The following is a 27,610-nucleotide window of genomic DNA, read 5'->3' as shown; positions in this document are numbered from 1 at the left end:
GATTAGGTAGAACTAGAACTATTAAAACTTGCTTCTGAAAACAAGGCAATTTTTATACGAAGGCCATTTTTATAACTCGATGAAATAAAAACTACTGACTGTGTACTGTGTTATTCTGTATAAAAATAAATTATGAAACTTCAGGACGTAGATCTATTATTATTTACCAGCATCTTTTGACGCCTGAGCTGTAGAGGTTGAAGTTTTCACAACACTAATAGATCTAGTAATAGGGTTAGGTAATACGGCTTTCCGTAAAAAATGCATAGATCTACAAAAGCCGACCACCGAATCAACCGGGCGCCTCGGTCTCCCCTGCACTCTGATTCAATATTATATTTAAACAAAAATGCTAATCAATGAAAATTGCAAATTGATAATAATAGTATAGTCCTGTAGAGGATAGGTGGACTCCGGGGTCTGCATAGCGAAATACTAGGTTTTAGGATGTGGACCCCGGAGTCACCGTAGTGAAATAAGGTTTGGTTTAAGTAAGGATTGGTACTAGGTTTTAGGACAGGTGGACCCTGGGGTCACCGCAGTGAAATAAGCAGGTTTCTTTAAAGATTGGTGGAACCCGGAGTCACCAAGGCCATAGAGGATTAAGAAGGTTTAATTAAGGATTGGTGGACCCCCGGGACACCTTGATTAAACCTACTTATTTTACTACGGTGACCGCAGGATCCACCTATTCTAAAACCTAACTAGTGTTTCGTTAGGTAGACCCTGGGGTTCACCTTAAACCTACCTATTTCACTGCGTTGACTCCAGGGTCCACCAATCCTTAAAATTAAACCTAGATCTATCTACATGTACTTATTTCACTACATTGACCCCAGGGTCCACCAATCCTTAATTAAACTTAGATCTACTGATTTCACTACATTGACCCCGTGGTCCTCCAATCCTTAATTAAACCTATATCTACTTATAATTTCACTACTTTGACCACGGGCTCCGCCAGTCCTATTATAAAATAAACTTAGATCTACTTATTTCATTATGTTGACCCCGGGGTCCACCGATCCTTAGTTAAACCTAGATCTACTTATTTCACTACGCTGACTCCGGGGTTCACATCCTAAAACCTAACATTTTGTTAGGTAGACCCCGGGGTCCACCTATCCTTTTGGCTAGATAGACCCCGTAGTCCGCCTATCCACTTTCTTGATAATAACTGATAATACATGCCAGTTGTCATTTATAGTGAAGAAAAATGAGGGGAAAAAATATAATTAGGTAGACTTTAATTTGCCCAAAAAATTGCAAGTGCAAGTGAAGATCATAAAATAATTTTTTTATTTTCTGGTCACCTTTCCAAGGACCTTAAATTGATTCTACATCACATGTCATGTACGATACGGCTGTGAAGGAAAATGGATGTGAAGAGTTTTAAAGAGATAATAACGTAACTTGTAAAGAAAACAATGCTTTACATTGGTTTGGTTATTTTGACTACATATGTGGCCTAAATAAGGTAAGGGAGGGGGGTTTAGCTTATTTAGGCCACAGGTGTGGCCTAAATAAGGTAAGGGAGGGGGGTTTAGCTTATTCAGGCCACAGGTGTGGCCTAAATAAGGTAAAGGAGGGGGGTTTAGCTTATTTAGGCCACCTGTGGCCCAAATAAGGTAAGGGAGGGGGGTTTAGCTTATTTAGGCCATATGTGGCCTAAATAAGGTCACCCTTAAAACAATCACTTATTACACCTACATCAATCATCAAAAAAGAACAGTAAACTTTCCAGTGGTATTTTTGCCCAATTTTATTCATTGACAAGATGAAATTTGTACAGCATTTTCTCGTTATCAGCTTCTTCCTCTCAAAAATACATACAAACACACACACTCACAGATGACAGATAGTTTTCTCTATCAGCCTGAATAAATAAAAGCACACAAAACAAAACATCATCAAATCGCAACCCCTCCCTTCCCGCTTAAACCAGGTCACACAGGCAATCAATCAATTCACATAAAATTCATTGGAAGCAGATGTATGGATCAATTGTTCATCATTCTTAAACAAACAAATCAAATTAAACACAGAACTTAGAAAAACCTAGTTGTCAATTCACAACTATTGCTACAAAAACTAAAAGAAGAAAGAAAGGAACAGAAAGAACGCTAGAGGGCGACCGAGAAAGACCTGGATAGATGGAGTCAGGGAAACACTAACAACTCATGGCATCCCCCTGAACCAAGCTCTTCGACTATTGGTAAAGAGACGTCTCTTTCTTCCCGTGACACCCAAAAGGGTATAACTAAAAGCGGCGGATAAAAGTAAAAAAGGTAAAGTATGTCAATTCACAACTTTTCAGAAAAACAATATTATTTTGGCAACTCTGCTGTAATAAACACACTGTTACAGTTACAGTGAATGTGAAGACATATAAATCATAAAACCAAATCTTTGCCTGAAAATGTAATTCGTAACTGCAGAAGGATAAATGCCCTCATCGATACTATTTAGATAATTTGTGAAGCGTGCTGCTTCAACTCCACCTGTCACGACTGACCCAGGCTGAGAGTCTGAGAGGGATACAATGTCCCACTACTCCCAGCAGCAGAAAGGAATTGAGCCAACATCTTCTGCATGTGACGACAAAGTGCCTAACCGCTATACCACAGATGTCGGTATGGAAACATTCTGCTTCACGTCAAAATAAAAATATATAATTAATGACAATGATCAAGTAATCAGGCATTCGAAAAAACCTTTTGACATAAACTGAGATAATGAAACAAACAAGCAGCTGCCAAAGTTACTCTTTAACCCAATTTGCTTTCTTATACTGCCTCAACAGACGGCTACAGTTTCTACATGACATTTTCCGAAGAGCAGCAGCTTTCTGAACTCAGTCAAGGTAAGCTGACCGATAGTGTGTCGCAGTCAACGAGGTTGCCATGACCAGCTCGTTGTCCTCGTTGGATCCAAAAATTGAAAATATGAAGGTCTCGATCTGGACCTACCAATCTAGAGTTCATCCAGTTTTACACAGCCTACATTGCGTTCCCACCTACCCCTCCTATCCCTACCGTCAAGGCTAACCCTCACCCATCCTCTTGTCTTTGGGGCCCATAATAGGAGGCACACTAGATCTAGCAATACAATGTGTTAGGAATCGAGGATAGGCCTTGTGCTTAGTGTGAGATGGAGAGAAAAGAGAAAAATGATTTGCTTTTGGGGCCGCTAATTGCTTTTATTTCTCTCACACACATGCTCAGATGCAAGAAAAGACCAAGGAACTCGACAGCCTATCAAGGAGTGTTGGCCTACGTATACATCCAGGCAAGTCAAAAGTAGTGAAGCTAGGAAAAGTTTCAAACCTTGCTGTGACAGTGGAAGACAATCCCCTAGAAGAAGTGGACTCCTTTACCTACCTTGGAAGTGTCATCGATGGTAAAGGTGGAACTGAGGCAGATGTTAAAGCAAGAACCGCCAAGGCAAGGTCAGCCTTCAAGCAATTATCAAAAGTCTGGAAAGCAAGCAACATCTCACTGCGCAACAAGATTCGACTTTTTAACTCCAACGTCAAGTCTGTGCTCCTCTACGGCTGCGAAACTTGGAAGACAACGAAGACAGTACTGAATAAAGTCCAGACTTTCATCAACAGATGTATGAGGAGTATTTTAAGAATTAAGTGGCAGGAAAGAATAAGAAATGAAGAGCTGTGGGAAAGGACAGGACAAAAGGATATAGAAGTAGAAATAGGACTAAGAAAGCCCAGCGGAAACATCACAAGACAGTCACTGCAGTGGAACCCACAGGGAGCACGAGGCAGGGGTAGGCCACGGGAAACATGGAGGAGATGCGTGGAAAGGGACATGAGAGAAATGAAGCTCACTTGGAACGAGCTTGGAAGGATGGCTCAGGACAGAGATAAATGGAAGGAGCTTGTATGTGGCCTATACCCTGCCAGGGGTGAAAGGCATTGATGATGATGAATTGCTTTTATTTGGTTATCATGACCTCGTTGGAAGCGACTTTGTGCAACTTCGGAGCTGATGTACATTTACAAAGAGATATAGAGGCAAAAATCGGGGATTAAGGATTGCCCTCATTGGAGCCAACTTCTCGTTGAATGTGAACTTGTTGAAAGCAACAACCACTGTTATTGATTTTAACTCACTCGAGACGTTTCAAGCAGCATTTGCGAGCACCAATATTTTTCCCGAGAGGCGACGAGTGCAAACGCTGCGTGAACCATCTCTTACTACCGTGCAGCCGACCTTCGTTTCGCTTCGTGTGAAGTTTCACAAGAATTGGCAGGAAACTTTTTGAGTTATCGACCCAGAAGGAAAGTAAGTCACACTGAGGCCATACTTTCATTTCTCCAACTATTGTCTGTTCTCACAACACTTTGTCAGTACGATGGCAGCATGTTCAGTTTTAGTAAGAGTTTTCCAGCACTTGCAACACAATAAATTAAGGTCCTTTAAGTGCCGAAGATCAGGTGTTACAAGAGAGTAACAAACGCAAAAAAGGAGGAGAGATCAGGACAGGAGTTGTTTGATTTATATAAGAAAAGAAGGAGCAAACCACATCAGAGCACCTGCCAACGACCCACTTGGCAGCACGAAAAGCAAAAAGCAAACATTTTTCAAGTGTTTGACAACTCTGACAGTTCAGAAAATTCTGATTATGATATTTTAGACCATGGGGATCCTGATTTCAATGTACATGAGCATCAAAGCACTGATTTAGATACAGAATATTCAAGACACAGACTAGGCTTTCAAAAGCAAAATTCCGCTTTGTCTGGAGCCCTGTTTTTTTCCCACTGAAGTGGATTAGACAGCTAACACTAAGGATTACCATATCGATTACCTGCCTGTTCATGAGTTTGGACTTTTTATTCATTTTGAAACACAAAATACAATAAAAGACACACACAAGGTCAATCTTTTTTTTTTTGGAGGGGGGTGTTACACAAGACATTACAGCAAAAAATTTTGGCGAGCAACAAATTTAAACACATTTTTAAAATATCATTTCTAAAAAACTATAAAATTAAAAGATATTGCCTTTCTGGTTTTTTTGTGTCATATTGGGAATGTTTAGATCTGTTTTGTGAGTAAAAATGGAGGTTGTATATTGTATGTCTTTGGGAAGGGAGTTGCTTAAAATATTGAAATACCCCCCAAAAATGCCAGTCTTCAGCGCATGTAAGCCTAGACTCGAAAAAGGCCCAGTCTCCAGTGATTTAATAATGAATATGGGGTATTTACAGCTTCAAGTGTATTCAAGATGAGCTCAGCTATTATGTTAGAAAACCTAACAAAGGATTCTAGATTTTGCAAATCTTGTAGTGGATGTCTGCTGCACCATATGTTGGCAAGCAGCTTGTCAGTTAAGTGACCAACAATTACAGTTTAGTGGTGGATGAAGTTGACTGTGTTCACAGATCAGTTGGTAGAACCACTAGTAAAAGTAAAAGTGTTCATAGTAAATTGGATGTCATGAGACTTCAATTACATACCAGGGAACCATCCACAAGCACACAACCCTGTAGAGCACATTGCTCGTGACTTCAATTTCCTTCAACCCTACACAAGGCCTAACATATGATCTTGTCTGTTCTCGCTGCATGAGTAGCCTTCCATTTTCCGTTCTTTTTCTCAGTACTCTACTCAACATGGAATCTGCTTAACACATACAAATTCTCTGGTCCCACAAATTTGTGCTAATAAGGTTTTACTGTATTCATTGAGCCTTTAAGAGCCATTTGGGGGTTCAAATCTGAATGTTCATATATGAGGCCTGCTTCTTACTAATCTCCAATCCTTGAAAATCAACAAACGGATCAAATTTGTAGATTTCCAACTGATGCTATTTTCTTCAATGTACCATATCTTTTATCAGTTCATACTAATATTAATTTATTGTAAAACCATAACGTACAAATTAGATGACCATTTATCCATTGGGCTATAATCCAAGGAGTAACTCATTTTGTCAGCATACCTCACACATCATATTTTAATTTTCTCATGAACACCTGAGCATTCTGGGAAAATGCATGGAACGGAAATAGGGTTTCAGGAAAAAGACGAGAAACATAGGAGAGAACTACATCTGAGGCTACCCTACACAGCTACAGCAATCAGAAGTACATGAACAGAAGAGGAGACTAGACCCTCAAAGGCAGGCAAACATCAAAACGTAGACTATGTCGGGCTGGAAACAAAACGGCAGTAAACAGTAAAAATAACGTCTCATAATCTTATAGTATAGCTAGCCATCAACACATCGCTACCCTAGAATTACAAAGTTTTATCTGCTCAGGACCCAGTTTTGAGAAATTTGACATTCAAAAAATTTGAGTTTCACATGTCAAGCTTTTTCTAATGCAATTTTTCTAATATCTTCATAACAACTCTGAATGATCCTATGATTTTGATAGAGCCAATAGAACATTTGGTTTCTGACCTCTCAGTAACTCAAAACGGCCAAAAATGTCAGAGGGAACTTTGTAATTCTAAATGCAGTGGTATCTAGATTCTACAGAGTTGTTTCATCACAGCAGATGACAAATTCTTCAAGAAAAAAACTGAATTAGCCACAAAACAAACCAAAAAAAATATATAAAATTTTTAAAATAAAACAAAACAAAATGTTTCAGTCTGAGGCTTCAGAGGACACCAAGTGCTCCAGGCCCTTCCACAGGGACCTGCTCTTCTTCTCTTGCTGTGGGGTCACAACTTTCTTTTTCTTCCCCCGCAGTCGACCTGGGGAAAAAATATGTAATAAAATAAATAATTAACGCAAAATATAAAAAAAATAATTTTTCCCCCAATTTTTTAAATTGACACAAAAATTAGTTTGAATTTGCAAATAAAACATCAACATAATGGAAACTTTTCTTCTTCTTCTATCCCATGGTTGGGGCAACCATGGGGGCACCACTGCATCTGAAAACCAGCTCTCGCCATCTATTTTTGTCCTCTGCTGTTTTCCTCAGATTGTCACCTATAGTCTTTCCTGCCCACTCTGTAATGTTGTCCTCCCATCTTCTTCTCTGCCTTCCTCTCTTTCTCTTTCCTTGTACGGTTCCATGCAGGATTGTTTTGGCAAGTCCTGCGGATCTTGTGATATGCCCATACCATTTTAATGTTCGTTTCTTCCCTGTGGTCAGTGGATCTTCATGCTGCCACACTGCGTTGGTGATTCTCTTTCGTACCTCAGCATTTGAAACATGATCTTTGTACGAGATGTCAAGGAGTCTGCGGTAACATCTCATCTCTGTGGTCTGAATCTTTTTCTCTAGTTCTGCAGTCAGTGTCCACGACTCGCAGGCGTATAAAAATATTGAGATGACCAGTGAGCGTATTGGTCTGATTTTTTAGTTGTGCGTAATGTTTCTGTCTCTCCAAATAGGCTTCAGTTTTGACAGCGCAGTTGTTGTTTGTGCGATTCAGGAGAGAATTTCTGGTCTTGAGCCTTCATCTGAGACAATTATTGATCCAAGGTATTTGAAGCTGCTGACGGTCTCAAGTTTCTCGTCCCTGACTTCGATGTCCCCGTTGATGCCATTGGTGTTATTGGTCATTAGCTTGGTTTTCTCAGCACTGATCTCCATGCCGTAGGCTGCTGAGGTTGTGTCCAGCCGCTCCACTAGTGAGGCGAGCTCCTGTTCTTCTCCTGCTAATCCATGGATGTCATCAGCAAAACGCAGGTTAGTGATTGTCCTGCCTCCAATACTGATTGTCCATGGTGATCTTCCAGTGTGTCAGTCATGATTCGTTCTAGGAAGATGTTGAAGAGAGTGGGAGAGAGCAAACAGCCTTGCCTCACCCCAACCGTTGTCCGGAACCAACCCCCCATGCTGCTGTTAATGTAGACCGCGCTGGAGGCCTTGTCATATAGTTGTATGACGTTGACAGGGCTTGAAATAGACAGCGGCACTGCGGCAATTTGCCTTAGTGCCTTTGCAATTCGCCGTAATGCCCTTAAAATCAAAGGGTTAACCGCTGCAATTTTTGCCGTGCCATTGTTTTTTGTTTTTTAAAAATGTACCACCATGAAAATAAATCAATATTTGTCCTGTGCAGTCACTTTTGGAAAAAAAAAGAAAAGAAAACTATACAAGCGTCGTGTCGGGTTCGTCGCCGTGGCAGGTCAGTGAACCTTAGTCACAAGGTACGGCATCGTATGAGCACCAGTTGTTGGGGGTCACCAAAGTTCATTCAAAGTCAGAACGCCGCGAAGTATGGGACTCAATGGGGGGTGGGGTGGGCATTATTGATTATTTTTCATTTTTAAGATACACTCGTGAGAGAGAGAGAGAGAGAGAGAGAGAGAGAGAGAGAGAGAGAGAGAGAGAGAGAGAGAGAGAGAGAGAGAGAGAGAGAGAGAGAGAGACAGAGAAGGGGGGGGGGTCCCGTTAGACTTGTCTGAAATCTCATCAAAGCTTTAGTCAGCTTGACCATTGTGTCCATTTTGTCATGTCAAGTGCAAACACACTCACATTAACCAAACCTCAGCAGTGTCTGAAAAAAGATCTGGATGAAAAAGAAGACAGCAGATGTGAGAGAAAGTGCAAGTGTGATGATTACAAACATGGAAAATGTGTTGGATAAGCTGGTGCTGTGCTTGGAAGAAAGATTTTCTGGCACATCAGAAGATAAAGTTTTGAAGAGTGCAGGGATATTTGACAGGACAAATGTGCCTCAAACTGACAAAATGGATGAGTTGAAAGAATATGGTGAGACACAGTTGGATGACTTGATAGCTCATTACGAGACTGCTTCAACACCAAGAATGTTCAACACTGAAAATAAAGAAAGAGTGGCTCATGTTTCTCTACGAAAGTCAGGGCTTATTACCTCGGAGTGAGAACAAGACAAGTTCAGTCTTGAAAAAAGAAAAGAAATTTCCCAATCTGTCTCATATGGCTCATATAATCTCTGTTTTCTTTGAAGAGGCGCAGAAATTCATATAGTTGGCTCCCCTTCTTTGCCAGGAGGTTTGTGTTCCTATTGTCAACACTGATTTTCAATTACGCTACTTAGCCAGAACAGCAGTCTCATCTTCTCAACGTCAGTGGACTCGCTGTCTAGATCTGGCCCACACATGACATATTCAGACCCAAAATCTTTGATACTATCACTTTGTTCATTCCCTATATTCCCCATCTTACCCATAATTTCAAACAACTAGCAAATCTACTTCAAAAAGTGAATTTTACCCCCTTTTCTTAAAAAGTAATTTTGGTTATTTGACTTTATGATGTTGGAAAAACTTTAACTAAACAAACAAAAGAGATCATGCTTTCATCTACAAGACTAGACGTGTGTTTATCGATCGCTTGCAAGTCTAACAGTAAACCAATACTAGCAAATTTGGTACCAATGCGAGCATGTTTTCTCTGTGCAGAAGAGTTAGAGCTTGACGATTAGCCTTTAGTGTCCAAAGTGTTTCCCAATTATTACTCGCTATTATAATTATCCTTACTTTTTTACAAAAGAACAGTTAAAAATGAGTCATGGATTTGTTTTCTAAATAACTTTAATATTTGTACACAGATTTCTTTCAAATTTTCACACAAGGTAGATAAATGGACTTGCTACCCCTGCATGCAACAAAGAGTCAAAAGTAGGTCAAGGTGACCTTGTGAGTGAGCACTGTGACCTAATAATCAGTCCTTCCACCAGCTGAAGCTGAAAAGTAAGAAAAATTCTGCCAGGGGTCTGCACAGCAGCAGGGTCCAGGGACAGCGTCCCGGTTGGCATTCGGGGGGCGAGGCCCCCGAAGAAATTGCAATTTGGTGCTTTTTGAGGGTTGAAAATGGCATTAGGGAACCTGTTTGAAGAGATTGTCTACAACTCATAACATTTATTTTTTAACCAACATTTTGTCTTGTCTGATTTCTTCCCCTACGTATCTTTCCATAGCTGGCAATGTTCAAAGCAGGACCCCCTTGCATTCCTATTATAATTAAATTAATTTGTCATCGCACCATTGATAGAAGGCAAACCAGCAGCGACTGTGCATGTGTTTGCAGAACTAGATCTTGATCTAGACATAGCACCAGTGCTTTTTTCACTATCAATATCTGAATCATGACTTCTCATCAACTGTTACACACCAAATTCATCCTCAATTGAGATATCTGACTGATTATCTTCAACACCACTGTCAGGAACGTGAAACAGCTCAAACAGATTTCGCAGTGAAGGACCAAGCAACTTATCTTCAGATAAATTACTCATTCCGCTTCTTCAAAGCCACCAACTCTCTCAGTTCATTTATCAAAACTTTCTACTGTGCAAGCAAACTTTAACACAGTTGTTTCTCCTGACAGGCAGCAGAAAGTAGTGACAACTAGAGTCAATTGAGAGCAGCGGTTTTAAGCGGTATTGGATTCTAGGGCGGCAGCGGATAGCAGCGGTATAGGATACTAAAGGTTAACGGGACATACATGTGGCGCCTTACAAGCAACCAGGAACGGTAAATTTTGCTTCCATGAATGTCCATGATACGGCACAAGGCGAAAAATTAAGCATTTTCAAGATGAACCAAGTACATAAGGCATCAACAAATGGTTATCCTGCCCAGATTCAGATGGGCACACTGCAGGTGACACTAATGGTACTCAAGAACAACTGTGCTAGGTGCCTAAATGACAAACAATGCTGTATCCCAACAAGGATCTGGGACAGCAAAAATTGGAATGGCCTCGCCTAAAAGGATGCATGTGTCTTACTAAGAAGAGTGGTTGAAGAGGAGGCTACCAACGTAAACAATCACTTTAGCTTTTTTTTTTTACTTTCTATATGAAGGCCTGCATTTTTTGAGTAACCATGAAACCAGGCTTACTTTCTACTACAGGTGCTCCGCCATCTCCACTGACCAAGTCTTGCAACTCCCTCTGAAGTTTCAGCTCCTCAGCTTTTTTCATGGTCGGACGGCCTGAGGAAGAGACAAAGAAAACCAAAAGGTAACTTATCTACTCTTGCAGGTTTTTAGTTTTAGTTTTAATAGAGGTTTTGCAGTGCTCACAACTGCATACGGTCACATGAGCGCCAAGGTGTGGATGTCAACAAAAAATGTCCTTTCAGGGAATCAGGCTTACTCTGCTCACCTCTCTAGCCTCAACAGCACAGTCTGCTTCGATTATCAAGGCACCCCCAGAAATAGCGGGGCACAAGAGTTTGACAAACATACAAAAGAAGTAGAGGAAAAATGACGATAGTAAAGATTAGGGAAATAAAAAGCAAAAGTTCCCTGTTGCAGTTCAGGCACAGTTATGAGCATGACATTGATGAATCAGCCCATTTACAATTCTACCGCGCATTAGAGCATGTTAACTCATTCGCTACGCCGAGCCGTGGGGGGGGGGGCGGCACGGCTGAAGTGCCGTCAGTACACTAAGCCGCCACCGGCGGCGCGAGAACCGATCTTCAATTTTAGCTTAGATTCTATTCCAATCCACATATCCATGTTAAAATAAAGGTCATAATTTAATGTTGGCTTTCGGGTCAAGCATTTCCACTGAAAATCAGAAATTTAGATTCAGTTTTGAAACGCGATTTCGTAGTTTATTCGACTGTTTTATCGCGATGCCAAAATTATAGCCCGGACACCAGTTTTTGTAATTTTACACAACAAAATCTATCATTATTTTGCCCACTAGAGAAGTGTAGGACTTTTTTATAACATTGATATGATTGGACTCATATTGCCAATGCACTGTTATTGAGAAATCAATCTTTTTGAGTGCTAGATCTAAATAGTCAAAATATTTTTTTCTCCCCAAAATCACTACTTTTTGATGAAATTACACAAAAAGTGCCACTCAAGACATGTATAGGTTTATTCCAAATGCAATTCTGAATAATTCCATATAAGATACGAGCAGGGTTTTTTTCTGTTTGTGATCGTTTTTCAAGATTATAAACATTTTTATTTTTTTTCAATATCGGATGTTATGTTCAAAATGTACAAATATTATGGAATGTAGGTAAATAACTGCAAACGTTTCAATATTTTCCAGTTCTTTATTCATTTAGGGTTATTTTGATGTATCATTTGACTTGGTGCAAAATTATTTTTTGAGTTTCACCAAAGATTATAAATTTTTTATTTTCAAATTTTAGCCGTATCGAATCAAAACAGCGTTGCATAATCGCCTCTTACAGGAACCAAAGTTGAAAAATACATAAATAAACATTACAGATGTATTCTACGAACCATACGGAAAATATTGGTATATAATACGTTGATATTTATTTGAATTTGTGGCCCCAAAGACCTTTTAACTGGCCACTAGTCATCCTCTCTTTCGCTCTCCCGAAAAAAAATTCGTCCACAAGCCGAAAATAATACGTAGCGAATGAGTTAATGTCCCCCCCTTTGGGAATGGCCTAAAGACACTTCAGTCAGTAGCACCGCCTCGGGGGGAACTCTTTCAGGGAAAATTTGGTACATAAAGTATAAAGAAAGTTGCATATAGCCCTATATTGTGACAGAAGAGAGAAAGCAGTTTGGTAGGAGTTTCACAGCACTTGGAACAGTATTAGGTTATATTTATAAGTGCCCAAGATTACAGGTGTTACTAGAGTGAACCATACAAACAATAGGAGAGATATATATGGAAGATAAATGACTGATAGAAAATAAGGAGCACATCACACCAGAGCACCCGTCAACCATCAATCAGAGGGAGAAAGTAGGACAGTCAGAAGAAAATAGAGGGGAGGAGAGCTGCCGCTGAACCTATTAGACTAAATAAATAGTACCCTCCAACAATCCATCACATACATGTCATGTAAAATACACAACCAGATAAAAAGCTTTACAATTATTATGCCACAAACACCACCATTAGCATCAACACTGCAGCTGTGAAAAACAGCTACCTGTATAAAAATCTGCATTTGTGTGGCTGTACTTATTACCCTGTAACAGTTTACGTCCTTGTACATGTACCTTTTGTTGTCAATAGTGTATAAATTTTTTTAGCTTGTCTTTACAGACATGGAAAAGTAAGTTCCACAGACAGAAAAATCATTCCCCCAAAAAGGTACAGTATTTTGAAAATTTTGTTCATAACATGAGACAAATTTCCTGCTAATCAAAAATAAAGTCAGAATGAGGAAGGTAGCCCACATGTGGCGAATGTTACCAGAGATGACCCCCCCCCTCGCGTTCCTTCCCTAAACAACAGTCAGGTCACTAGTAAAAAAACTAGGCCAACACAATACAATGCAGCGTATGTTGTAAAATATATGCCAACAAGCGTATGTTTTCCCTGTTAACAAAAAAAACAACCCCACTAAGACCTTTTTCAAAATGTATCATCAAACCTTTCATGCCACGGTCTCGCAGCAGCTGCCGAATCCTGTCAATCTTCTCAGAGTCCGCCACGCAGCCACTCAACTCCCGCTGGTTCCTCAGCACTAAACCCACGTGGCGACAAATGGCTCGAAGACGCACCAACTGCTTTGACAAGCCACCAGAGACCTGATCACATGAAAGACTTTCCAATTACCCAACCAAAGTTTTGTTTGAGTTGTGAGTGAAGAGAAGCACATCAACACAACAACCATTATTAGGTGCTGGGAAAAAGTAATAATAGATAATAGATAGCATTTGTATAGCGCATATCCCCGCTCAACAGCAGGCTCTATGCGCTTTACACTATATTATTACCCCAGCAGACCATAGTACACTCCGAAACATTCTCAGCTTCCCGGGAAGCATACAGTGCGAGCAGCCGATTAAGCGCTCAAACACTAACAAACTGAAAAGATCTTTCGCTGTGTGTAGCCGGGTACCCATTCTCACCTGGGTTAAGTGAGGAAAATTCGTGTAAAGTGAGTTTCCCAAGGACACAACGCCGGGCCCTTGACGGGATTCGAACCCACGACCTTACGGTTGCGAGTCCGAGAGCCTAACCACTAGGCCACCGACGCCACGTAAGACAGGCATACAGAAAAACCAAGGGAAAGAAATTTAGTAGAACCTGCCTCTAGCTCCCTAAGGCTCCCTTCAACAATGAACACTAAAAATTGAAAACAAATTCTTTTATCACTTTGACACCAAATATACTTCCCTCTGATGTTTTTTGCTACAAATTACATATATAAAAAAAGAATAAAGAGAGAAACTGAAAGAGTGCATATTCAGCTGGTGTAATACCGTTTCTTAAGTTTTATAAAATATTCCTGAAAGCACTGTTTCCAGATATAGCACCACTGTCACAAGCAATCAACTTAAGTCAAAATTTTGAGAATTTTCAGTATTTACACCCCCCCAAAGCTCTATTGAAGATGTACCTTTCAACATCACCAAAATGCATTTTAATGCTATGGTCAAGGCGTACAATTTTCTTGCTTTTTAACGCTTGATTTTATAGGAACATTTTTTTTTACACACCAGTTGGTAGAAATGCATTAATAATCATATGAACACACACACTAACATGTCAAGTATGGACAAAATACAGATCTGCAAGAAGCTATTCTTTTAAACACTATACTAAAACTCTTCTCCCGACAACAACAAAAACACAAAACAAAAAAACGTTCTAACAACAAAAACTTTTTTGCTTTTTTTCCCTACCTTAGAATGAGCTTTGTTGTCAGGCACCTGCTTTTTTCTTCTCCTTTTTGATGCCTTCTCAGGTGGCAAAGGAGAGGAGTAGAAAGTATTTCTGACATCTTTCAGGGCTTCCATTTTTGAGTGTGCTGCAGTCGGTTTCACATGCTCGAGATCACTGTCACTGCTGCTGGAGCCACCTGGCGAGGAGCATCCATTGCGCCTGAAAGGAACTTCATTTTTGTCCCCTCCCGAGATGCAAGGGATATCTTGGTTTTCCGCAACACGCTCAGAATTGCTACGGTCTGAGGAATAATCGTCCTCTCGAGTGACAAGCTGTACGTCACTATTTTCACAGGAACCGTCTCTGTCTTGAAAACCTTGCCCAACACTATTTCTGTCAAGGAAATTGTCGTTCTTTAGCAAAACAGGCTCAACATCATTATTTTCATCGTCTGACGAGAGAACGGAAATTTTCTTCCTCTTACGCTTAATGCTGCTACTTGGTGAAGACGCTCCGTTAACCAAAGTGTGTGGCTCACTGTGTTCTCTGGCAGGCGACACCTCCAGGTCTGACATAGAATTGGAGTCCGACGAGCAGCTTGGAAGATCATATACACTCGGCGTACCCGTCTTTCCGTTCATTTCTTTCACCAAGGGCTTCTTTTTCTGTTTTATGGTAACTATTTTGTCTGCCTTATTTTCATCATCTGACGAAAGACTGAAAAGTCTTCTCCTCTTAGTCTTACTGATGCCATTCCCTGAGGAAGCTTGGCCAACCACAGTGTGTGGCTCACTGCAATCTTTAGCAGGAGTTACCACTAAGCCAGACCCAGAATTGAAGTCTGACGAGGAGCTTGGAAGATCGTATACTCTAAGATTTGCAGACGCTGTGGCGATAGGAGACTGCCTAGCTTCCACAGTCTCTGTCTTTCCGTTAAGTTCTTTACCCAAAGATTTTCGTCTCTGTTTTATGGTAACTATTCTGCTCGACTGTTTTTGGAAATTTTGACTTTGGGCTTTTCTCTTTTTATTTTTCTTGTCATCTGATAGCGGCACATTCAATGAATCACATGTCTCCCCATCATACAACTTGTTCAAAGTACCTGCTTGGATGTGAGACACACCGGCATAACCGTCGACACTATCACACCCTTTCACTGCATGTTTATGATTCTTCACCATGGGCTCCTCTTCAGAATCAGAAGAAATGTTAAGTCTATAACATTTTTTCGTTGTTTCTCGGCCCATATTTCCAGTCATCCCAACAATGTCCTCCTTCCGGCCTGCTTTATCGCTAAAGAGCTGTAGTCTCTGGAGCCTCACTTTCGGTGACCAGTATTTACGATCTTTTCCATGAGCTGACAAATTGCTGTGTACAAACCCCCGACATCCAGACCTACTCACTGCTTGATGAAGATCTCTCCAACGATCAGATATTACGAGCCCAGCAACCGAACTGCTGTCACCGTCACCACTGTCTGAACTGTTCACTACGATAGATCTTCGGACACGGTTAACAGACAGTTTTTTCTTCAAACAGAGCAAAGCCTGTCCTTCGTCGCTGTCACCATGCCTTGAGACATCTGCCGTATACGAGGGGCTTTCCACGTCCGATATCACCAGGGAGCTGCTCTCCTTTGACAACATTTGTCTCTTTGGATTAGATTTTAAGAACCTTTTGGGATCAGGACAAGAATCCGGAGATATGATTAGGAAAGGAGAATCTTTTGGTTCCGTGAATTTAAATCTAAATGGAGAATTCAATGACTTGCCAAAGATCGGAGAACAATGGTTTCGCGAATCTTCTGTCAAACCCACACAGCGCCCATCATCGTCACTGTCAGAGCCCATTATGGCAGCTGCTGCTTCCCTAGCGGAAAGTCGCTTTGGCCTTTTCCTATGGCGAGGAGTTTTCTCTGCTACAGCATCTGCAGCACTTTCCCTAAGCCTAGGACTGTTTGAATCACTTTCCGTAGACAGGGCATCCCCTGGCAGCTCTGACAAAGTTCTCTTTTGACATGTACATTTTGTACATCCATTATTTTTCTTCTCATTTGTGAAATTGGTATCGCTGCTGAGCAAAATTACAACATCACTCGACAGAGCTTCCTCCTCTACTGTACATGGTCTTTCAGGAGAAGACTGATCATCTTCATCTAAAACAAAACTGTGGTCTGCTTCTTGCTGCTTCTCAGAGACAGATGACGATTCAGCCTCACTGTCCACTTCCTCCTTAATCGAAGTATCACCGACGATCCCAGTGGACATATTAAGGCAATTCTCTGAGGATGACTGGCCACTCGGCTCAGAGCACTCTGTCACATCGGAACCAGTTTGACTCCTCTCTGAAGCCTGCTTGATCTGTAGCTTTTCATTCTGTAAAAATGGTGAAATGGTATAGATTTCTGTTATTTCAGTCTTGTGTGTGTGTTCAGTCTGAAGGTGATTTTAATTTATAAAAATCATAGCAAAGAACTTGACCTTCAAGCTGTACACAAGAAGATGAGTTGGCTTGTTTTTTTTCGACCCTGCAAACTTCTGACACTATCAAAACCTTCAATACAATGGAAAAAAAACAAAACTGGATCAACAAGAAGGCAGAAGATTTGTATGCCCTTTCAGGAAATATTTGTAGTTTATTGGATCCTCTGTGTACATATATTTGGAGAATTTCTTTGTTTTAATTTGAAGTCACATTACTGTAATAACCCCTCAATGACTGAAATAATTTTGTTGAATAAAAACAATCAAACCGAAAATAGTGAGATTTGGCAACAGCTCGTACATCTTTCAAGGAGGCAATGTTTCTGGCTCTAAACTGAAAAGGCAGGTCACTGTTCAGTCCTACAAAGAAAGTTTCCAAGATGCAGACCAATCTTTGTACTGGCGCACTGCTTTATGTTCACCATCATCTTCTTCTTCCATTACAATCGATCTGTCACTGTCATGGGACATCCCAACAAAAAAGTCATCATCTAGGTCATATCTGACATAAACTCTTCAATGTTCAAGATGTATCTTGGGATGAAAAGCTTATTTTTATGCCTCTGATGGCAGATCTGCCAAATTTTACACAATGAAATCATTCCGATAGGGGTCGATTAAAAAGAACACATTATTCACAGACCAAACAGAAAGTACGGGTACATTTCTTTTAGAAGTCGGGAAATCTAGCTTTCAAAAATCTCAAAAGACATAGCATTAGATAAAGACACAATTTTCAGGGTTAAAAAAACACGAGCCCGAAAAATCGGCCTGAGAAGTCCAGTAACGACTGATGGGTTGAAAATTTATCCGTGTCAAAAAAAGGAGGGGGGGGGGGGGGGGGGGGGTTAAAGGGTTCTCCTGGCGTAGCTACTGATTGCGCCAAAGCCCCCAGACTTTCGAAAAAGAGCATGTCCAGGCTTTTTAGACATCAAACGATATCCAGTAAAATCTATTTCCAGCCATCTACATTACTATAGCCTTCAGCTGCAAAGTATGGGGGGAGTGGGTGCTATAGAAATTATCTGCAGTATACTTAGTATATTATTATTGTTATTATTATATTATTATTATTATTATCATTATTGTTTTATTATTATTATTACTGATGCTATCAAATCATTATTATTAAATCATAATTATAAAATAATTATCATTTAATTACTTTATTATTAAATTATTATTATTATTTTTACTATTATTGCAACCCAGTAGTTCAGTAGGCTGCATTATGCCTAATTACCTCCGGCGAATTACACAAGTTCCCCAGCTGTAGAACTATACTCTCCACCACAGCATTGACAGCTTTCTTCTCAGTGGGAGACAAAACACTGAGACCTCGAACTTCTTTGTATTTTTCTCGCACCATTCGTCGTGTTATGACACTGAGGAGAGGCAAAAAATGGAATGATTACAATAAGTAATGAGGCAAAACTAAAGCGTCAATGCACAGACTAAAATATGGTCTAGAGATTTTTAGATCATGAGTGTAAAAATGTGAAAAAGAAAGGTTTCTCAACAGAAAGAAATCAAAATTAGAACAGCCCACAAACAACAACAAACATTAACAAATAAGGGCGTGTGTCCACCTGTCCGAAGAAGATTTGGCTGTTTTAACCCTAAATGTGCATAATTTTTTTAAAGAGTGCAGGATATTACATGTAAATTATGGAATCACACACATTAAGGGGCTTGCCAGTGTCAGTACATTGGTCGCATCAGTGACAAACACAGATGCCAGTTCTATGTGTCGTTATCAATAACCCTCCGTAGACAGCACACGAGTGAACACAACACATTACGTTTAAGAGCAGTACCCTTCATAGGCAACATACGTCATATCTGTAGCGAAAAACTGATTGGAATTGTAGCATTTCTTTATATAAATATTTACTGCTGACATTTTTTGGACCGATTGAACCATATTGTATACGAACAATCTTTGGAAGGCCTATACTATAATTATAGATCTATACAATATCCGAAATTTGCGGGAAAGGATGAGATTTCACAGTGTTCGGAGAAATAGTGCCCAGCTTTGCTTTATTTTCCCGAACGTTCGGAGAAATAGGGCCCAGCTTTATTTTCCCGAACGTTCGGAGAAATAGGGCCGGCCTTTTTTTTTTTAAGTCAGGGGGGCAACCCCCCGGGCCTTGTGAAAAACAAGTGAAATTTTACAGCTCATTTTGTAGGCTAGATTTTGATCTAGGCTACTGATAAAACATACAACATTGATACCGACTATTTAAATCAGTATCGATATTTCAGTAGATCTAGGCCTACACAAGTCGGGACCACCATATCCAAGTAGTGCCTTATAATGTATGTATGTATAAAGCTAAAGATAGTGTTGTTTTCAGACTTGACACCGCTTCACTCGGTGACAATTGACAAAAAGTCAATTTTTTGTCAATTGCCAAATTGACGCTATCATTCCAAAAGGAAGTGGCTATTCTCATCCGGGGTGAGAATAGAAAAACGATCTACCTCTCACCCCGGGTGAGACGTGTCAGCGTAGGCTATTCTCACCCGGTGCGAAACAAGACCTGCTTTTCCTCATTTTGGAATACTGTCTATCTGTGTGGATGATCAGATTGATAAAAGCCAAGAAAAAATTACGTTATAGCACAAAAGTAAGCTAATTTGATCGTCTTCAAAGATACTATGGCTATTTCACTGTTCGAATCGAGCCGAACTACGCGGGTCGCCATTTTGTTTTGCCCGGAAGTTCTCGCAAGATCTACTCTCCCCTCTCTCTCTCTTTCTGAATACTGTCTATCGGTGTGGATGATCAAATTGACCAAAACAAAGTTAAAAAATGATGTTAAAACACAAAAGTAAATTAATTTGGTTGTCTACAAAGATGCTACGGCTATTTAACTTTTCGAATCGAGCCGAACTACGCGGGTCGCCATTTTGTTTTGACCGGAAGTTCTCACGCTACTCCTCTCTGTCTCTTTCTCTCTCCACTGCCCACATACGCTTTTAGAGGCTACAGTTGTAATGGCACGTTTGTTCACGGCACAGATTTCGGCGCTTTTTCGGTAGTTCCCACCCCCCTTATTTGATAGAGCCTGACCTACATCTAGATCTATACGTTTGATTCGCGGCAAGCTAAGATGTCAAACCTAACAACTGCAAAACATTAAATTGTGGTAAAATTCAGGGGGGCATGCCCCCCTGAAACCCCCCACCTTGTTTTTATTAGGTCAGGGGGGGCAAGCCCCCCTGAAACCCCCCTACTCTTGGGGCCAAAACCGGCGAATAACAAATGCGGGGTGGGAACTACCGAAAAAGCGCCCAGATTTCTACAATTTTTCTGTTATCACAGTGTAGAATTCTGTGGTTTAGGCTTAGGGTGAACGCAAAATTTGTTGGCCTAGATCTAGGCTATAACGGTGAACGCGCACCCGGTGAGAATAGCCAAAAGACTAGTCTGCACTATTCTCATCCCGGGTGAGAATAGAGGTGGCCATTCCAAAATGAGGAAAAACAGGTCGTTTCACACCGGGTGAGAATAGCCTACGCTGGCATGTCTCACCCGGGGTGAGAGGTAGATCGTATTTCTATTCTCACCCCGGGTGAGAATAGCCACTTCCTATCTAGATTTCTAGATCTAGATCTAGATCTAGAATCTAGATCTATAATCTAATCTATTATCTAGATATAGATCTAGATCTAGATATATAGATTTTATATCTACATTTAACATTGACTCTACTCTACTTACTTCACATCTGACGCTGCAACAATCTCCTGAACGATCCGTTCGGTGTCCATTTTTTAGACTTCTTACTGGCTGCTGGCGGGGTACAGTGGTAGATCTACAGATGTGAATAGAGCACCTCAGTCCGCCTGGGTCGCATGGGATCTGCCTCAACTCAATGCTCTCTAGAAAAGACAGCTGTTGTCTCCATGGCTCGGAATCGGCTCGACGAATTTCGCGGTTCGCGGAAAAACATGGCGGAAACAAACAAAAAAAACATACTTTGATAGGTGAAATATGGTTATAGAACATATAATTCTGGTCCAAGACGAAAAAATGATCCCAAGATCAAAAGGGAATAAAGATACGATGTGATGGGTGGAGTCGTCTTCCTATTCATAAAAATAGGACATAGTTTGGGGGAAAATGTGCCCCCCAGCAGCTCTTTCAGAGAGACAGTCCGCAGACTGACTCACCTCAACCGCCAGATACCCGGTTTCCCTCTGCACGGGTCGCACCTCACGGTCAACGAGGCGCCCACTCTGTGGGATGGGTGACCTCTCTTTTTGCAGCACATGAGGTCAGCGGTGGGAGGAAAGATAAAAGAAGAAAGAGAGAAGGAAGGAAAAGAGGAAAATACGCCAAAGTCGGGGTCGCATCCGGATCCCAAAATAGCATTGACGACTTCTTAATATGTTGCGGTTCGAAAAACCCTCAACTAAGAGATGTGGAAAAGCATTTTCAAACGCAGCTGCACAAACTTGAAAAGTGGGCAAATAATAATGATTTCAAGTTTTCCCCGTCAAGTAAAGACGGTTGCAGCGTGCACTTCTGCCAATCAGGCAGACGTGTACTACAGCCGGATTTGACGCTCTACGGGGAAAGGATTCCCGTCCAGGACCAGGCTCGTTTCCTCGGTGTTTAATTCGTCAAAAAACTCACATTCATATCACACATCAAAGACCTTCGAGCGAGGTGCCAGAAAGCGTTATAAACGCTTTGAAAATTCTATCGCACCCGGAGTGGGGCGGGGACTCAAAACACCTTCTCCACTTGTACATCTCCCTTGTCCGATCCGGGCTTGACTACGGCTGTCACGTCTCTGTGGATCGGCAAAACCACAAATCCTAAAAATGCTAGACCCATTGCAAAACCAAGGACTCCGCCTCGCTCTTGGGGCTTTCCGCACTTCTCCGGTGGAGAGCCTCCTAGCCAAGGCAAACATACCATCACTCGCACTCAGACGCTCACAACTCGCACTACAATACGCAATTAAACAGAGCTCAACACCAGAGAACCCAGCACACGACTGCATTTTCAAAACAAACCAAGACACCATAAACAAATTCTAAAACAACGAAAAATTCATCAAACCCTTCGGCCTCAGAGTCCTTGAGAACCTCAAAAACATACACTTTTCCAAACAGGACATCTAACAATATCTCTTCCCCAACCTTCCTCCATGGCACCTCACCAAGGCAAAAGTAGATTTACAGTTGACCACACACAACAAAGCAAGCACAAACACCAAAACATTTAAAGCAGAATACAACCAAAAAAAAAAACCGTTCAGAAAAATAACCCCGCGCGGAGCTAATCTTCACAGATGGCTCCAAATCGGACTCTGGTGTGGGCGCTGCAGCCCTATCTTCAAACAGTACACATCAGAGGACATGCCATCCCGAAGCCTCCGTTTTCTCTGCGGAGGCCCCTGCCATTGGCATGGCACTGGACTCCGTAGAAAATTCTCCTAACAAATCTTTCCCTATCCTTTCTGACTCTCTGTTTTGCATCACCTCACTTACAACCTACACGCTCCTACACCCAAAAGTAGTTAGGCTACAACAAAAAATGCACTCCTTGGCTGAAACCGGGAAAAGTATCGTGTTTGCGTGGCTACCTAGCCATGTGTGCATCCGATGAAACGAGCAGGTAGATCACCTGGCGACGGAATCCTTATCCCTTCTGTGGGGACCAACGACAAACGCTCTCCCACAGACTGACTTTAAAAATAAAGTTAAAAACTACACTTCCAGTCTGTGGGAGATTCATTGGAAAAAACAAAAACGAGTGAACAATCAACTTTACAACGGTAAGCATAAACTGGGACCGAGAAACCCTTCGGGCCTCTCCAGAAGAGACGAAGTCATTTTACTCGATTACGCATCGGACGCACGGTCCTTCAAGGAGATGAGAAGCCGTTCTGTGTCGGATGCGACACATATTTTATCATTAAACACATTTTAACCAAATGCCTAGACTTCAGAGAGACCTGAAGGAAATATTTTAGAGGCAAAAAAAATTGCAAGATCTGTTGTCCGTCGTTGATCCCAACAGAATTCTGGATTTTTTAAAGGCCATTTGCCTTTATGGGAAGTTGTAAATGAAATAAATTTGTTTAAAAAATATGTTATTTAAAAAAATTATTTTAGATAAAAAATGTATTTACAGCCGAAATTTAATATTTTAGCATTTTAGAGAACATGCTGACCCAAACCGGACTGTGAAATGTGCTGTTGCGACAGAACAAACTTATTTCGCGCGCTCATATGACCTTATGCAGTTGCGAGCACTGTAAAACTCCTACAAAAAAGAGAGAGTACAGAGAAAGAGAGAGAGAGAGAGAGAGAGAGAGAGAGAGAGAGAGAGAGAGAGAGAGAGAGAGAGAGAGAGAGAGAGAGAGATTTATATAGTATCAATTTAGGTAGACAGATATCATGTAGACGGTTGAAGGTTATTTTACCAAAGTTTGGTTCGAATTCTTTTTTTTTTCCCTTTCATCTATTGTTTCTGTCTGCTCATCTTGTTTTTTCGATGTACCTTCTAATTTTTTATTTTCTTTCTTTTTTTTCCAATGGAAGGGAAATTACCCACTGCGGAAAAGTGTGTCTTGTGGTCATGAGTCACAGCTTGGAAATTCTTTACGCCTTCCATCATACAGACTTCAACATAAGTTAAGGACCACCTTAACAAACAGCCCTGATTTTTTTTTAAAAATCCGAAAAAAGACAGCAAGGAATGTTTCAAAATGTTTTGTCCTGAAAGTATTAATGGATTAAAAATGCGTACTGCAAAGCTTCTTAAAGGGGCAAAACCACCACGTGCAGCACGGAAATCCTTGGGGAATTTTAGCAAAATTTGATTGTTTTTAATCAACTTAGTGTGAGCAACACCATGGACATTCCTCAGTTAAAATTTATGGTGCGCGTACGGACGTACGGTCTCGAAATGTGCTCACTTTGGTGGCAATATAAGCCGCCATTTGAGCGAAATCCAGTACATGTATAGCTTCAATATGCCACCGAGAGGAAAACTGAGGGACTTTGATCGTGCCAGAGCTATGGCACGGCAGCCGGATGGAGTTGGAGAACGAGAAGTTACCTGAAGGCTTGCAGGGTCACAGTCTGTCATCATTGTCCGCTTGAGGCAGCACCCAAGCCACTGGATTAATCCAAGAACGCCCACGTGCAGATCGACCCAAGAAGACCACTCAGGGTGTTTGCAAGTGGTCCTTAACTTTATGTTGAAGTCAGTAGATAAGACATATTATAGATCTACCACATAGATCTACTAAAACTTTAACTCGTGTCAATCTTCGACTGTTCGCCCTGTTGGTATTGGGCGTTGGTGGGTTTGACCCTTGCTCAGCGATCTATCAACGGCACCTTGACTTTCTGTTTCAGCGTGTAAGAATAAAGAGACATTACATATAATAATATAGAGACAGCTTATATAGAGTTGTCAGCTTGCGATAATAAATGGATATTTTATAATACATGTAATATATATACAGACAGAGGAGTTGCTAGTTTCTGCAATATCTCGGGGCCCGCCTCTTTGTAAGTTAAACTCTTACTCTTATCACTCAGTGTTGTGTGTGTATTGTATTCGCTCGTGTTGGGAAACTGTCAGAGCCAAGCATTTTTGAAAAACAAAATAGCCCCCCTCATGTTCTACAAAAGTGATTCTCTACCATATTTTCTACTAGGCTAGTTGATCTATACGGCTATCAGAACCACGCTCTTTCGAACCCCCCCCCCCCCCCAAAAAAAAAAAACCAACAACAACAACAACAAACAACAACAAACAAACAACCCCAAACAAAACAACAACAACAACAACAAAACAACAACCACAACAAACAAACAAACAAAACATCAACAACAAAACACCAACAACAAAAAAACACACAACAAAAACAACTGTCTCCCCTCATGTTCTACAAAACTGATTCTCTGTCAAATTTCTACTGATGATATACGGGGGGTAATAGAAGGTATAAAATAATTACAGTAAACACAGCTTGTGCGACTTTTTATTCTATAAATTAATGGGAAAGATATCATGGCTTTGTTTAAATCTCTCATTAAGTGTTACGACTGGGTGGAATCAGACACTCGTCAATTTTTGGGCAGGCGTAGTTATTGGTACCATCTGATAGCTGATTTATTTGCCGCCTTGCCGTCAATGAAATAGATATCCACCTATTTTGAATAAATCTCGAGATATTTACGATTGAAGGAAGCGAGGTCGCCTGGTTTGAGTGGTGAAATTAGTGAGAAAATGGCCGCAAAAGTTTGTAACTTCAATATAGTCAAAGAGTCCACGAAAGCTGAAAATTGACAAAAGCTTATTTTGTGTCTGAAAATCAATGTTTTACAGTAAAATTCACACGGAAATGTGTTATTATATACGGACATAAAAGAATTTGAGCCAAAAATAAACATATAAAAATTTCCAAACGTGCAAATGCCGGTTTCTCCGATTTCTGTATTCTGATGAGTGCCAGATTTCACCATGGTGCCTCGTTTTTATCTTCTGTACAAAGTACAAACGCAGAGATGTATGTCAACGTCAAAGCAAAGAAGGGGGCAATGAATACACTTGCTATGGTGGAAGGGGTGAGCAAATGTTAGGAGAGCCCCTCTTTAAATCTGAAAGGTTTTTATTCATATTTTCTCCTTACTAACCCTCTTTTGTTTCTGTCTGCCCATTAATCTTACCATTCTTTATCTAGCACTTTATGGCAGCCATTGTATCGGCGTGTTTCCGGAGAGTCATTCCATATCACACCATATCTTTACATTTAGACATAATGTAATTAATGGATGCTTTTCCGTTACTCTGCAAACTATAGTATAGTGTTGATTAGCGTACCTTTAAGGGGAGGGGCTACAGCTGAGGGCTATCTGGCTTATTAGTGGATCAAATGTTACCAAATTTTAATTTCACACACATAACAGGCATGGTATAGTAAGGGGTTTTAAAATCCAAAATCAAACTGGAGAAAAAGTTTCATTTCCATGGATACGGCGGCCATATTGGATTTTGTTGACAAGTCTTACGTAATTAATAGGCTACGGTACTTATTTTTTCAAGGAAATAAACTGTTTGTTTTTTTGTTGCTTTTTTTTGCATGCATCTTATCAAACAATATATCTCCAAATCTGTAAAATGAATTTTTCCTAAATGTACTAGAACAATTTTTATGATCTTTTTCCTGAGGTAGAATCTAAAAATTCACGTATGCAAAAAGTCCGTGAAAATCCATGCTCCAAACACTACCAACAAAAAACTATTCCATATATATATAAAAAATTCATCTCACAGATTTTTAGTTTCACCTCTTTTTTTCATTCTGTGAAAATGTCATTAAGATTGGATGAAAATTGGTGGAGTTATTTAAAAAGTATATAGAGTCTAGATCTCTAGAAAAACCACATTTCGAGAAAACGCGCGATAAAGAAAAATAAAAGATTGACTTATGAGGAAATGGTGGTGACAAACATGCCCGGTATGGGAAGAAATAAGGCAATAGGGGATTCTTATGCGATGAAATAGTTGTAAGAGAAGCTGAAGAAGCTAAAAATGCCTACAACCTAAAATCCATAGTTTTGAGCCGAATCGGGACTTTTTGGGATGTAGCTCCTTTAAGCCTCAACAAAAGAAAGGAGAGTCAATTCCATATATAGAATCTATACATGTAACACAACATCGTCACATAATCTAATGAATGTTTTCCTTTACTCTGCACTACATTCAGATTGCTCGCTTGTAGACTAAGATGAACTTCCCCTTTTCTTTTCAGAGCATGCAAACACGATGTTCATATTGGCATTGGACATGAGGCTCATACTTCTGCTCCTGTATGTGACGTCATTCGCGAGTTTCTCAGCAGCCATGCTGGATGTGAACCACAGCGAGCTGAGATACGTGGCAGACCATCTCACTGCTCAGAAATGTTCTCTTTTGTTGAAGGCCTTGAAACAAAAACAGTTCCAGGTAGACTATCTAATTTGATTTAAAGTGACTCCAGTGCCTTACTAGCCACAGTATGTACAGACCTGTACTATATCCACACACACACACACACACACATACACAAATAAACAAGCAAACAAACTGCATATCGTTCCCATGAGAAAATACATGTACTTCAAAGACTGTTAGTCATCCACCATGTGTAGGCATACCCAACATAAATACGTTATAACTCTATCTCTCTCTCTCTCTCTCTCTCTCTCTCTCTCTCTCTCTCTCTTTCTCTCTCTCTCTCTGTCTGCCATTCTCTCTATATCTCTCGCTCAGTCCCTTTCTTTCTCTCTATCATTTCTCTCTCTCATCTCTCTCTCCCGTCTCTCTCTGTCTCTCTCTATCTCTATCTCTCTCTATATGTCTCTCTCTCTGTCCCTTTCTCTTTCTCTCTCTCTCTCTCTCTCTCTCTCTCTCTGTCCCTTTCTCTCTCTCTCCTCTCTCTCTCTCTCTCTCTCTCTCTCTCTCTCTCTCTCTCTCTCTCTCGCTAGTAACACCTCCAATTGTAGACACCTATATGATCTATATGCTTTGCACGTCGTCACAAAACTCTTGGGGGCTCTC

General features: G+C 40.6%; 2 protein-coding genes across 2 annotated transcripts in view; one reads left to right on the top strand and one right to left on the bottom strand.

The window, feature by feature from the left end:
- Positions 1–2,709: 2,709 nt before the first annotated feature.
- The window catches only part of LOC106011343, a gene marked incomplete in the record, with an annotated part of 26,876 nt that continues 1,975 nt past the window's right edge, over positions 2,710–27,610 (top strand). The window contains 2 exon segments of the mRNA XM_013080589.2: positions 2,710–2,863; positions 10,831–10,939.
- Positions 5,956–21,195, bottom strand: LOC101846639. The gene is made up of 6 exons (XM_005094971.2): positions 20,759–21,195; positions 18,272–18,413; positions 14,566–16,920; positions 13,308–13,464; positions 10,819–10,911; positions 5,956–6,728 (listed from the first exon to the last, which is right to left on the bottom strand). Exons 1-6 carry the CDS (start codon positions 20,806–20,808, stop codon positions 6,619–6,621), a joined length of 2,907 nt encoding a protein of 968 aa, XP_005095028.1. The 5' UTR covers positions 20,809–21,195; the 3' UTR covers positions 5,956–6,618.

Source organism: Aplysia californica, unplaced genomic scaffold, assembly GCF_000002075.1.
Source record: "Aplysia californica isolate F4 #8 unplaced genomic scaffold, AplCal3.0 scaffold00092, whole genome shotgun sequence".
Classification (NCBI taxonomy): Eukaryota; Metazoa; Mollusca; class Gastropoda; order Aplysiida; family Aplysiidae; genus Aplysia; species Aplysia californica.
Note: the sequence above shows the minus strand (reverse complement) of the source record. Positions and strands in the feature narration are given on the sequence as shown.

What these genes read in the sequence shown, in the direction of transcription:
- LOC101846639 (XM_005094971.2), bottom strand. Translation starts at nt 20,808, where the DNA reads ATGGACACCGAACGGATCGTTCAGGAGATTGTTGCAGCGTCAGATGTG. An exon ending in GTTGCAGCGTCAGATGTGAA is followed by an intron (nt 18,414 to 20,758) that starts GTAAGTAGAGTA and finishes GCCTCTCCTCAG; the next exon opens with TGTCATAACACGACGAATGG. An exon ending in CGGAGCACCTGTAGTAGAAA is followed by an intron (nt 6,729 to 10,818) that starts GTAAGCCTGGTT and finishes TTTTTTCCCCAG; the next exon opens with GTCGACTGCGGGGGAAGAAA.